General features: G+C 36.5%; 1 protein-coding gene across 1 annotated transcript in view; it reads right to left on the reverse strand.

Annotated features, from left to right (window-relative positions):
- Positions 1 to 595: 595 nt before the first annotated feature.
- Positions 596 to 14,996, reverse strand: part of TRAPPC8 (trafficking protein particle complex 8) — a 119,235-nt gene continuing 104,834 nt past the window's right edge. The window contains exons 27-29 of the mRNA XM_025365497.1: positions 10,772 to 10,917; positions 3,506 to 3,595; positions 596 to 2,395 (exon numbers count right to left, since the gene is read on the reverse strand). Of these exons, the coding sequence (XP_025221282.1) occupies positions 2,161 to 2,395; positions 3,506 to 3,595; positions 10,772 to 10,917 (471 nt within the window). The 3' untranslated portion in view covers positions 596 to 2,160. The remainder of the gene's footprint in view (positions 2,396 to 3,505; positions 3,596 to 10,771; positions 10,918 to 14,996) is intronic.

The raw sequence follows: 14,996 nt of genomic DNA on the forward strand, positions 1-14,996 counted from the left end.
GTATAGCACACACTTTACAAGTAACAATAAAATATGCAATACTCTTTATCATAAATTCCAAAGTCAATTGATTCTCAGGGTAGTTTGATTTTTGCTGAGCTCTTGTATAGAAAACAAACCTATGTTGCAACTGATAAGCAAGAATAATTTTAGTATGAATGCTGGTTGATATTTTTGTTTCTATTAAGGAGGAAGAGGAAGTGAGAAAACACATGTTGGATCTTCACTAGTTCATCAGTGATATAGGCAACTTCTTTGTTGAACTGGGTTAACAGTTGAAAAGTGTTAACACTTTTCAGATACTGCAGGAATATTTTCCTAAACTATTTGTGCTACTCCTAATAGCTACAAATACGCAACACTTTTAAATTTAATACGCATCACTAACATTTTCTCCAACACTTTCTTAGGTCTAGCATAGACAACAAAAATAAATCAAGCCCTGGTGTATAGCATTTGCCGATTTTCTTGAGGTAAACATTCCACTATCATCGATTTCAAGCTACCAGCAAGTCACTGAATGCAGGGTTGGCAAGAGATGAGCAGAAACATACCATTACATATTTCCAGGATACAGATGCAATAGAAATAATCTTGAGTAATATTTACAAGGTAATTTTGAGTGCTTTATTACCTTTATTTTTAATATATTCAGTTGTAGGTTTATGTAGTTTAATTTTTTTTAGTGTCTAACAATCTGTTCAATTTAATATTCAGCTGAGTGGTTTAAATGAGATACCACTGTGATTATGCCTCCTTCTCATTCTTGTTATTTCCTTTGCTCCTCAGACTTTTTTATAAGCCCATGGCCCTAAACTCTCAAGAAGGAAATGAGTGTCCTTAGAATGTGACCTTCCTCTCCACCTTGTCCCACACCTGCTAAGACACAGAGTGGAAGGAGCTGAGAAGCCAGAGACCCACTTTAGATCCAGAAGCATAAGCAGCAGTTGCAGAGAGGCACACAGACTAACCACCCCTCTCTCAAGAAGAGTTGTTTCAAGTACAAGTTTGGAATCTTCGGTCTGAAAACGGGGTCTTTTGATCTCTCCCCACTTTGGTGCAGTATGCTCTGATTAGTGCCGGGATTGAGATGGAACAAACCATGGTAGCTGTCAATGGCACAAGGACCCCATCTGCTCCAGACTTGGCTGACCCTGGCTCTTGTACTCCCTGCCACCCACTCCTACACTCTGTCTTCCCTCCTTCTCCAATTACAAGAGAGCTTCATTTGAAACACCTTTGCTCCCATTTCTTTATCTGCAGCAGGGCTGAATTGAAATTTCCTATGTCCAAATGCCCATTCTCTGAATAAAGTTATTTTGAAACCAGACTTTCTAATCAACAGATACTCTATACAGTGAATAGCATGTCTTTATTCTATTTACAGTACATTTGTTATAAATATAATACATTTTTGAAAAGCTTATTTTTAATTAACTTGAGATTTATATTTTAAACAGATCAACTCAATTGTTAACGTTATATAATAAAGAATATGATAATTTTAATGACAAAAATTGTATTGTGAAATAGTACACTCTACTGAGATGAATGAGGGGGAAAAAAGTCAAAACTCCTTTTAAAACTATATTCAAAGCATCAGAAAAAATTTTTTTTTCTTTTTACAAAGTTATGTATAAGCCATAGGGACCACCAGATACTGAAATATGAAGACTCTATGACCAAAGTTCAAAACTGATTTTAAGGAACTGTGTGAAGCAAGACAGGAAAATTTGTATTTAACACTCTATAGAACTTCACAGTAAAGCTGGAATTTAGAGACTAATGGCTTAACAGGAGTACTGCCAACGCCTTGCCTTTCTCAGAATCATCTAATATTCATATGCCATTAACAAGTTGTAACAGCAGACTTAGACTTTGTGTTTTCTTAAGATGGGGCTTAATAAGGTGCACAGATATGTTGAAATCCTGTATTATGAGCATGTAAATTATTCTCAGGGTTTAAAGAAATACAGAAAAAGAATATAAGTATTCTCAGTCCAACGTGCTTTGCATCATAAACAAAATGACAAGTCAAAGTATTTTGCAGGGATAAGATATCAATCAACCTCCATAACAAGTTAGGTATATCAAATACTGCTGTAAAGCCCATCCAGCACAAACTGATTATCGTGGATTTCAGTACAAATGTCCAAGTTGTCACACATTATTGATGATGATCAGGGCAGGCATGGAATTCTGCTGACTTGTTTCAAACACTGTAACTTGGTCCGATAACTTGGCAAATACCCTAGGAGTTCCAAGGTTATAAACACCTGTATGAACAAAGCACGCTTTCAGCTGCAGACTATGAATCTCCTGGCTTTTAAGTTGAAGTTTATATTGTGTTTGTCCAAGCCACGTGAATGACCCATGGATTTCCAGTGCTTCTGGACTAAGGGAAGAGGAAAATGGTAAGTTGCAGGATTTTTTCTTTATAATTTTTTTCCCCAAAGTCACATTAACATATCCCTTTCAGCCGGGCACGGTGGCTCACACCTATGATCCCAGCGCTTTGGGAGGCCGAAGCAGGTGGATCACCTGAGGTTAGGAGTTCAAGACCAGTCTACCAACATAATGAAGCCCCATCTCTACTAAAAATACAAAATTAGCCGGGTATGGTGGTACATGCTCATAATCCCAGCCACTCAGGAGGCTGAGGCAGGAGAATCGCTTGAACCTGGGAGGTGGAGGTTGCAGTGAGCTGAGATTGCGTCACTCCACTCTAGCCCATGACAGAGCAAGACTCCATCTCAAGAAAAAAACAAACATACATATGCCTTTCATCCAACAATTCTATTTCTAAAAATTATTTTATGAAGCCAATTATTTATTAATAATAGCAACATCATTACTGTAGCAGCTAACATTTATTATTAATGGTTACTATTTTCTAGGCACAATGCTAAGAGTGGATTATTTCATTTAATGCTCATAAGAGTATATTAGAACTTGGTTTCAAATCTAAGCTTTTAAACCCTTAGTTAGCCATATATAAATGTGTATACATGAATGCTTATAATATTGAAACTGTTTATAATATTGAAAAATGGAAAACAATCCAGTACCCCCAATAAAGTATTGTTAATAAATTTATGATACACAAAATCATATATATAGGTGTGTGTTTGGATTTCAGAGAACTGTCTCAGATCCTGTTTGGGGTGTTATACAAAAATATTAAGTGCATGCTTCATAGTATTTTTCCAAAAATTCAAAAATTTCTGAATTCCCAAAAGCATTTGGCTCTAGGAGTATGTGATGTGGGATTGTGGAACTGAATTTTTTTTAAGTACTATTTTATAATCAAGAAAAAAAATCTTTAATATTTAAGACCTCTGTAACACATCTGTAAGCCTTCTGTATTACCAAACAAAAAACCAGGACATGCTTTAGTAACTTTCTTATCCATGAAATTATTTGCATAATTTCAAAATATTAAATTGCTCCCAAATCACTTTGAACCTTAAACTACAAAATAACCTTGCACTAAACAAATCTTTACCTTGTTGTTTTATGCCGAAGATCAACTATGACATCTACATCAGCCTTAGAACAATTGGAAAGCAAAAGGGTGACTGGTACTAAACAAAGGCTATGGAAGAAAAATAAAAAAGTTATATACTTTTTTCTTCTTAAAAGCAATTTTCCTGAAAATAACACTTAAGAATATGTAACAGAGCATAAGCTCCTTAAAAACAACCAGATTCAAGAAGGAAAGAGATCAAGTTCCAAAATCACTCAAGACAAATTGTTTTGTAAATAAAAAATATATTAATGACAATACTAAATATCAGAATATATACACTCATAGAACTATTTTATTTTCATTTATTACAGTTAATCTAAAAACTAAGATGTTTCTAGATATTTCACAAAATTAAAAACAAAATTTCAACTTAAATCAATGCAGAAAAAGTAAACCATGAAAATGCCAACTAATACTGTTATCTTTGTGCTTATTAAAAATTACTTAATTCTGAGAACCTGGCCTAGACTGACATTTGTTTTTCTATCAAATTTGCAAAACATCATGTTCTGAAGAACATGAGAATGATTTCTATATAGTTGTGAGGAAATCCCTTTAGAGTGGATTCATTTTGCTCAGGTAGCCTACTTTCTGATACCATGTTATAATTAATAAATTACTAAAGCGTAGGAAAAAAGACAGGCAGTGATAGAAGAGGACATGTGAATAGAGTAGTACAGATTTCAAATCAAGAATGCAAGAAATGAACATAACATATGTACAAATGAAGCACGGTTATATACTATTATAGACATTTTACTCTATAAACACAAAGATAGTAAAGAAGAAAAAATAGTAACCGTGTAAGTTCATACACATTAACTTTTAAATTCTGCTCAGATAATATGTTTTACACTTTCAGAAATTTTATATCTTCTTACTGAGAAATACTTTTTAAACAATACTGCAAACTGCAAACATCAGGTTTCCCTAAGCAAAAACTAAGATGATTTAAAAACCATACCAGGTTGTACTGATGCTATGCCCTAACCTCCCCCCACAAACTTCTCATGTAGCAAGAAGGGCAACAGAGACTACTGGGTAGGTGTCCAGTCAGTCAGAAGCATCTCATTAAATTAAATTCCAATTGCGCAATTTGTAGCCCAAAGTAAATATTCAGGAACTTATGCTATTCTGTTCCCATTTGATCCTCAAATGTCAAATTCTTTGTACCTTATCCAAATGCTTCTAGTAGAGGAAGAAATGTGAACATCTGGATATCTCCTGGTCCAAAGTGAAACTCATCTTCATTCCAGTGAAGAGTACCCCCATCTACCCTAGCAAACTGTAAGTATCATACTGACTCCTCCTAACACTCACTAACCTCCACTCCCAATGTTCTTCACAAATTCCTGCCAATTCTCTCACCTACACATCTCTGGAACTTGGTTACTTCACTGTATCTCATTTTCCTTACAAGTTCAAGTCTTATGTCTCATTTTACTGCAAGAGCCTCTTAATTAGCACCACAATGCAATCTATTCTTTAACCATGTTTCTCACACTTGAGCATGCACCAGAAACACCTGGCAAGCTTGTAAAAAAAAAAAAAAAAACCTGCTGGGCCTACTCTCAGAGATTCTAATTCCATAGGTCTGGGGTGTGGCCCCAAAAATTGCATTTCTAGGCTGGGCACAGTGGCTCACACTTGTAATCCCAGCATTTTGGGAGGCTGAGGTGGGCGGATTATGAGGTCAGGAGATCAAGACAAACCTGGCTAACACGGTGAAACCCCGTCTCTACTAAAAATACAAAAATTAGCCGGGCGTGGTGGCAGGTGCCTGTAGTCCCAACTACTTAGGAGGCCGAGGCAGGAGAATGACGTGAACCCAGGAGGCGGAGTTTGTAGTGAGCCGAGATGGCGCCACTGCACTCCAGCCTGGGCGACAGAGTGAGACTCTGTCTCAAAAGAAAAAAAAAAGAAAAAGAAAAAAGAAATTGCATTTCTGAGTTCCCAGATGATACTAATGCTCCTGGTCTGGGACCACATTTTGGTGGTGGCGGTGGTGGTTTATTTATTTATTCTTTGAGATGCAGTTTTGCTCTTGTCACCCAAGCTGGAGTGCAACGGCGCAATATTGGCTCACTGCACCCTCCGCTTCCCAGGTTCAAGCTATTCTGCCTCAGTCTCCCAAGTAGCTGGGATTGCAGGTGCTCGCCACCACACCCAGCTAATTTTTTAATTCTTTAATAGAGAGGGGTTTCACCATGTTGACTAGGCTAGTCTTGAACTCCTGACCTCAGGTGATCTGCCTGCCTTGGCCTCCCAAAGTGCTGGGATTACAGGTGTGGGCCACCGGGCCTGGCCTTGGGACCACATTTTGAAAACTGCTTTACACAGTCGTTTTTCTAAAATGCTAATCTAATGAACCACAAACAGGGCTGAGAAATCAAAGTTCTGACAACTATTCTCCCACCGCTGCACCCAATGAAAAAGCTGGGCCCTAGAGTCAGACTGCTACCTGGACCTCAGTTTTCTCAACTGTAAACTGCAAATAATAATAATTGATTCTACCTCTTGGGTTTGTTGTGGTGATTAGGTAAGACAAAACATGTTAAGTGCTGAGAATAGTGACTAGCACATGTTCAAAAGCTCCAGAAACATTATTTAATATAACAACTCATGCTCATGGCAGCTAAACCCAGTATGATTTTATCTTTGTTATCTCCTGTCACCTATTCTTTATTCTACTCTCATACCTCTACTGCTCTGTGTCCCACTACCATGACCAAACCTCCTACTGTCCCATTTCCTCACATTTCTACTTGTTTTCTGAAACCCCCATTAAATTAAGAATGCTTCCCTATATCCTCCATGTCTTCTCTTTGTGTTTCTACATCTATCTTTAACTGTATCATCCTCTCAACAAAAGATGCTGTATTTCTTCCAACATCTTTCATATCTCGGGGTGACTGATGTAGTTCTTAATGATTTCTTCCTACTACCTCTCCTGTAAAGATGCCTCCACTCTTTCATCATAAACTACCTTAAAGTTTGTATTCTTTTTTCTGTTCTCATTCCAATAAACTAACACAGTGAGACAGCGAGAATTCTTTGGGGAAGGGGGAGGAAATGGAATTTTTGAAATATTTGAGGTAAAGATGAAGCATGTGTAGTTTGAACATCTCCTTCACTTCCCATTTGTGAATTCACCTGCTGTATCGGTCAAGCAGAGGCATACACCTAGTAAGACACTATTCTCTGGCTACCTCTTTTGTACCATCTATTGGCATAATTTTAAAAGTGTCAGGGAAGTTTGTTTTCTTCCTTCAACTCCAAGTCTTGTCATCATTTTGGACAACTTCACTGTGTAGGTAGATGACTTATTCAATACCTTCCCAAATCCTGGACCTACTATCTCCACAATCTTCAGTACTATTCAAAACTCAGCCACACAACTTCCATGACCAAACCAGGAAATTTTTCCCTATCACATTAGACAACTATCCCTAACATAATACTTGGTCACCCCACTCTGACCACCATCTCCCATCTCTCTAGCTTTCTCAATTATACTCTCTCATCTGTTTTTGAGTTTTACACGGACACCCAATCACTTGATCCTTCATTTCAATGGTTCTCAACCTTGGTTACTGTGGTAACTGTGAGTACTACTTAGCAGTTATTCACACCCACTGTGGGACTGTGAATCATCCTTGTTGATTATGGAAGTGAGGCTATTTGGCCAATGAAATATTAGTATCTTTTGATGCAAGCAAAAGTCTTAAATGTGCTTTTGCAATTTGGCTCATTTTTAATACTCCGGAGCCATGCCACCAGAACATACTCCAGGTAGCAGTTGCTCCTTTGAACTGGGCCCAAAATATATGTGGCACTGACGTGAACCCAAGTTTCTTCAGGTGCCAAATCCAAACAGCACACAGACCAAAGCAGAGCTACAGCCAAATTATCAACCAGCAGACCCATGAGTATGGAAATAAATGCTTTGTTATAAGCTACTGATTTCTGAAATGGTTTGTTATGAAGCATTATTGTGGCAACAATGACTAATAGAGATGGACATAGGTATGATCTGAAGACATTTTAAAACTAGAGATGCCTGAACCCTGCTTCCAGAGGATCTGACTGAATCAATCAGCCCGAGCACTGGAAATTTCAGAAATTCCCAAGTGATTCTAACGTGCAGCCAAGGAGAAAACCGCCACATTTTATCCTTGAACCTGCCTTGTTTTTACATACTTCCATGCAGAGTTTTGATTTTGGAATGATTCATTTAACCTACTCTTCTACTTTAGTTTGATCAAAACTTTCCTGTTTCACATAGATTCTATAGGGTTTTTTAACCCCAGTAGAATGATGTAGAGAACTCCTAAACATACTAGCCTGTAAATGTAGCAAAGGTTTTAAACACTAAGGTTAAAAAGAAGCACCAAGGGTATTCAGAAAGTACATGAAGCAGGACAGGTTTAATAAACAGAGCTGAAGTAGAAGACTGGGTTAAAATGAATCAGGGAATCAAAATTGCTCATAGAAGTATATGAGATTCAATAAGGATAAAATATAAACATTTTTATTTTCACTTATGGTTGCACATTAGGATTACCTGGAGAACTTAAGGAAAATCCAGATGCCAAGCCCTACTCTGGGCCAATCAAATTGGAACCTCTGGGGGTAGGACTGAATGAAGCACCCTTCAGTTTTTTGTTTGTTTGTTTGTTTGTTTTCATGTGGAGACACAGTCTTGCTCTGTTGCCAAGGCTGGAGTGCAGTGGCACGATCTTGGCTCACTGCAAGCTCTGCCTTCTGGGTTCACATCATTCTCCTGCCTCAGCCTCCTGAGTAGCTGGAACTACAGCTGCCTGCCACCACTCCTGGCTAACTTTTTTGTATTTTTAGTAGAGACAGGGTTTCACCGTGTTAGCCAGGATGGTCTCCATCTCCTGACCTCGTGATCCACCCGCCCTGGCCTCCCAAAGTGCTGGGATTACAGGCATGAGCCACCGCACCCGGCCCATCCTTCAGTATTTCTTACATTTTCCCAGGTGAACCCTGCACACATCTGTATCGGAGAAAGGAACAAAGAATGAGTAGTGGGTGGGCAACATTAAGATCACGACAAAGACTTAAGACCACACATATTTAAAAAATAACTTAGGATAAAATTTTTTAAAGATCCAACAAGAGTAAGTGCTGATGAAGGTATCAAGCAGAAGGAATTCACATATGCTGCTATTGGGATATGCAAATTAGTGAAATCACTTTGGAAAAGTTCCTATGTAAAAAAAAAAGGCAAGCACAGATGTACAAGGAAAGGTGCAGAAGAATTATTCACAGCAGAATTCAAAAATAGTTCAAACCAGAAACTATTCTATGGTTTAGCGTGGTGGCTCATGCCTGTGATCCCAGCACTTTGGGAGGCCGAGGCAGGCAGATTGCTTGAGCCCAGGAATTCGAGACCAGCCTGGCCAACATGGTGAAACTCCATCTCTACTAAAAATAGCAAAGTTGGCTGAGCTGCTGGTGCACGGTGCACACCTGTAATCCCAGTTTCTCAAAGGCTGAGGCATGAGAATCACTTGAACCTGGGAGGCAGAGTTTGCAGTGTGAGCCAAGATCGTACCACTGCACTCCAGCCTGGGCAACAGACTGTGACTCTGTCTCAGAAAAATTTTTAAAAAAGAAAAAGAAGAAGAAGAAAAAAGAAAATATTTTAAAAGTCCATTAACACTTAAGTAGATAAACTAATTCTGGTATATCCAAACATATTCATACGCAATGAAAATCAATTCTACAGGTTCATGCAATGGCTGACTCTTACTAATATAGTATTAAATGAAAGAAGCTAGACATACGAATATACTCTGTATACTTCTACTTGCATAGAGATTATAGAGGTAATTATTTACGTGTTAGCTTTGTAAAAAAAAAAAAAAAAATTCACTTAAAAAAAATAAAAAACAGAGACAGGGTCTTGCTGTTCTGCCCAGGCTAGAGTGCAGTGGTGCAAACACAGCTGACTGTAGCCTCAAACTAATGGGCTCAAGTGATCCTCCTGCCTCAGCCTCCCAAGTAGCTGGAACTACAGGTGTGTACTACCATGCCCAGCTCTAAGTTACTTTTTAAAATATTTTTGCTCTTAAAGTCACTGTCAAGGTCTTAATTTTGCTCAGTACTCCTTCTGTGCATCCTCAGCTAGCATCTTCTCAGTAGCTATCCTAAAATTTTACTTTTTTCAAATTCTCTACTCTTTACACTTATCTCCTAGATTAATTAGCTAACCTTGCTCTTATAACTACCCCCTAAAATGGAGGCACTCCATAATGTGTAAGAAGGTCCCTTCTTTAGTGCAAAGCAAATCCTGTAATTCTTCAGTGCATGTATCTTTCCATCTACTAAGGATTTTGTTACTTTCCCTGTATCTCATCATTTTCTTCAAGACCACAAACATACCTATATCTTACCTAGTAAGAACAGATACTCCCTGATCCCTTTTCATAGCCCAGTTTCTTGAAAGGATGGTCAACACAGTATCTTTACTTTCTTACCTCCTATTCGCTTCTCAACCTATGATGTCATGCTTCTACCCCCTATACAGTGGCATTCTTCTCAAAAATCATGAATGATCTCCTTACTGTCAGATCCAATGACCTTTTGGCCCATTTACTATTTGACCTTTCTGTAGCATCTTAAACTATTAACCACTTCTGCTGAACTAGTCTCACTCAACCTTTGAGATAGTTTTTTATTGGTCTTTTCTTCCTAATTTTTTAATTGGTCCTTTTCTTCAGTCTTCTTCACAGGCTTCTTTTTCCTTAGCTTCTTTCTCAGATGTCACTGTTCCACAGGTCACCACTCTCTTTCTGTTCTATTCCATCCTATCCCCATCCTCATCCAGGGTGACTTCACCAAAATTCATACCTTCAATTATTAGATTGTTTCTAATAGGCTTCCCATCTTTTCTTATATGTGCAAAACTGGCAACCTTTTGAAATGTTGCCTGATTCAGGACTTCTTATTTTTAGAATTTTAGAGGTTTATATATTCAAGCTATTTACCAAAATTACAAATATATCACATTTGTCATGAAGTTTAGTACTTAATAAATCTTAAATAACTGATATTGTCTATACTTGAACTGTTTAGTTCAAGTTTCTATAGACTCAAAAACATTCTAAATTTCCTCTTCAATATTTGGGTTAATGTCACTGCCAAAATAAAGAAAGAAACAAATACATGTGCCAATGTGTTGCAGAAAATTTTTAACAAAAATAAAGCTCAAACCTTTTTTGATGAAATGGATGATTAAATGATTCTGGGTAATGAAGACTCGTTTTAATGAGACTAGAAAGCTGCTCTACTGATGGTCTTGAGGAAACTGTAGTGTTTTCTGGCCTGAAAAATTTCAATAGTTCCATTTCTGGTGGTTCCTGAGAAAAAAAGAAAAAACATATGACACTAAGAACACTGCCTTGTTTAAAAAAGAAAAAAAGCAAGCATAGTGTATACATACAAAAGTTAAAATCAGCAGAGATAATGTAATGCATGAACAGTACTTTTTCTGCTGTTAAGCAAATAGCTGCTATCATTTGCAGTATAATCTAGGATAAAAAAATCAGTATCTGGAATCATTTATTCATTCCTCACTTATTACATGTTGGAGTTAGACTTGAATCTCAGTAGCTTTATATATTAGCTCTGTGATCTTGGATAAGTTACTTAATACTTTAATAATTAATTTCTTCATATGTAAAAAGAAGTTCATGACAATAATAACTTCAAAGGTTATTGTGATTCTCATATGATAATACTGCACAGGACTTAGAACTGCAGACATGCCATAGCATAGCACCTGTTTCAATAGCTGAAAATCTAAAACTGTCTTAATATTTCATTCTGAAAATATCCTGCTGCATTGTATAGATTATAGTGCTTCAACTATAGTAGCTGAAGGTTAAAATGCATGTGAAAAGTATTAACATAGCATTTGTCAGGCACATTATGACTATTTCAACAAATAATCATTATCATCTAATGAAAACAGAGGTCAGGAAGGGTGACTCACACCTGTAATCCCAGCACTTCGGGAGGCTGAGGCAGGCAGATCACCTGAGGCCAGGAGTTGGAGACTAGCCTGGCCAACATGGTGAAACCCCATCTACTAAAACTATATAAATTAGCCAGGTGTGGTGGCACACACCTTTAATCCTAGCTACTCAGGAGGCTGAGGCAGGAGAATCACTTGAACCAGAGGTGGAGGTTGCAGTGAGCTAAAATTGCACCACTGCACTCCAACCTGGGCAACAGAGTGAGGCTCTGTGTCAAAATAAATAGAAAGACAGAAGGAGGGAGGGAGGCAGGGTGAGAGAGAGAGAGAAAGATGAAAGTGGAGAAACATCCCATTTCTACTATTATTTTATTTCTTGGTTAATTTTTTTTTCTCTATTTTCCCAAACCCCCCAGAATAATATTTGATTTATAATTTTCTGATAGCCAAGTTTGATTTTGATCTATACCAGCAATTGGCAAACTACAGTCCATGGGCTAAATCTAGCCTGCATCCTGTTTTTGTAAAGTTTTATTGAAACGCAGCCACATCCATTTGTTAACATACTGTCCATAGCTGCTTTTTGACTTCAATGACAGAAATGAGTGATTATGACATAGTCAATCTGGTGAGCAAAGCCTAAAATACTTCCTGGCCTTTTTCAGAATAAGTTTGCTGACCCCTTATCTACACAGCTGCAAAAGCAAGAGCTAACTTTGCTGGAAATAAAATAAAAGCTGGCACTGGTTCCAAATTCATCCCATTAACAAGTAACAAATTAACCATATTATATTCAAGTAACACCCTGGGGCTACTGGTAAAAAAAAAAAAAAAAAAGACAAATTTTACAAAACCCAAACAAAAAAAGATTATAACCTAGTCACTGGTAATAGACAAGCATATAATCATATGGCCAGAAATTTCATTTCTAGAAATCTGTCCCACAAAATATGTAAAAAGCAAAATATTTGAAACTGGTATGATATACAAATATATGAAAATTGACCAAAAATATCATATAGTAGTCAAAGTTTAACAGCATGTTACAAATACATATATTCCAATACTTAATATTTGCATAAGCATGGAACATTTCTGGAATAGAAAAGGAACTTGACCATGGGTAACTTCAAAAAGTGGCCCTGAGGAGAGAAAAGCAAAGCAGAATTCGCTTTCTCATTTGTATATTTGATTTTTTGTCTTAAATTTTTTATCTTTCCAATTGACAGTTTGTGGATATTTTATTTTTTTGGAATACAAATTACTACTTTTATAATAAAAATCTTTAAAAATCAGATAAACCAGAGTATATAAAAGAGAATAGAAGTGTGATTAAGGGGAAACCAGAGATAGAAACTATCCGATACAATGTAATAGCCTTCACATGTGGGATGTAGGTGGAAGTATTTTTATGCTTAAAAAGAGGAAAATTAATTCAGAAATGTTAAAAAAAAATTGAAGATCTTTTTTAAGTGGCAGAGATTATATACAAATACAGTTCTATTTTGAACTACTGTGCTATACGGCTTTGGCAATTAAATTTTCCTTTTGCTAATCATATGACTTAAAATTACAATTGTATATGCCTTCTGTAGCCTAAACAGGAGTCAGATCATGAGGACCTCTACCTACACCTCACAGGGTTGGAATTTTAAGTACTGATGTGAACCAACACTTGACAAATACCAAATACCTAATTAATGGTATCTATTATTGTTATTTACCTATGTGGATTACTTTATCCCCCAGTATCTGATAATTTTCTCTAGCTGAATGTTTTTAAAATTTATTTTAAAAAATAAACTATCTCAGACTTGTTTTCTTTAAGAGACAGGGTCTTGCTATGTCGCCCAAGATGGTCTTGAACTCCTGGCCTCAAGCAATCCTCCCACCTCAGTCTCCTTTGCAGCTGGGACTAAAGGCATGTACCACCACACTCAGCTTCTTTCAGACTTTAAGGAAATTTAGATTGGCCAATCAGAGATTTAAATACAAGACTAGTATACTCTCGGTACACAAGCATCTTGATGTGTGTATGGGATAGTTGCCAGCTTTTCACAGGACTCAAAACATAACACTTATATTGGTGATTTTATCTTGGTCCAAGGTCTGTCATTTGGCCTTACAGACTCAGGTATTTAATCCCACTATTTTCTCAGAGTTAAGTAATGGTGAGATGTTAATCACTACAACACAGTTAATGTGGATGAATGCCAATGTATAGTGATAAATATAACTTGCTATCAACTGAACAATGAGCACAGGCTTTCTGTTGGTAGAATACTCAGGAATCAAAGTTTCAGAACACTGATTACGAAGCATGAAATCAGACAAGGGATATTAGTGAGATAACACAAATGATGACTGGCATCAGGCTGATCACCTGCACAATGAAGATGTAACTACAGAGACAACAAATACTAATGTGGGTAAGCAGAACCTACTTATCCCATGACAATGGTTGGATGAATATTGGCAATGTCTTTTTTTAATTCTGTAATTTTACAACTGACCAACTCCCCTACTGATGGACAGTTTCTTTCTTTACTTATACAGATAAGCAGCCCAAATCCAAAGATCCAAAATCTGAAACGCTCTGAAATCGGAAATGCTGCAAAATCCAAAAAATTTTGAGTGCTGACATGACACTCACAGGAAATGCTCTTTAGAGTATTTTGGATTTCAGATTTTCAGACTAGGGATGCTCACCTAGCAGGTATATGATGCAAATATTCCAAAATCCAAAACACTTTGGGTCCCAAGCATTTCAGAGAAGGGATACTCAATCTCTTCTTATTTTCTCTCAGGCTGAATTCAGTTTGTGTATGACTAGGAATGCTTTTTCAAATCTTGCATATTTCTGCAATTTTTGCAAAATTTATGCAATTTCAAATTTTGCATATTTCTGATCCATTACATAGTTGTTGTTTTTTATGTGAATAAATCACTTTATGAAAAGAAAAAGACCTAAAAGTGCAATATATTTTCAATGCAAAAAAAATTAATGTACAAAATTGTAAGATAAAAAGTAGAAAGACTTTCCTTTTATAAATTCTTAAGGAAAAATGTTTCTAAAACACTTTAAACTTACGGGTTGTATATTAATCTGCAATACAACCAATTTAGCAGGCTCTTAAATATTTAAAGATAACAAAAGGGAAATTATAATTCCTTTATTTTTATAATTATAACAACCACTCAATGAAACCTGTAGTTTATTAAACAATATCACCTCTTCTGTCTTTTTTCTTTTTTGGTTAAAATTTTACCATTCATTAAGTGAGCTGAATGAATATTTACATGAACTTAATATGTAATAAATGCATAACATAAGCACACATATAAGTTCTGGAAATAGAATATGTGCTAAATAAAACAGATTTTGTTGTTGCATTGGTAAAATAATTTTGTGCATAGTATTCTCTATATTTATCCTTTATAAGGCACAACAAAAATTAAAAG

This window comes from Theropithecus gelada, chromosome 18 (genome assembly GCF_003255815.1).
Source record: "Theropithecus gelada isolate Dixy chromosome 18, Tgel_1.0, whole genome shotgun sequence".
In the NCBI taxonomy this organism is placed as follows: domain Eukaryota; kingdom Metazoa; phylum Chordata; class Mammalia; order Primates; family Cercopithecidae; genus Theropithecus; species Theropithecus gelada.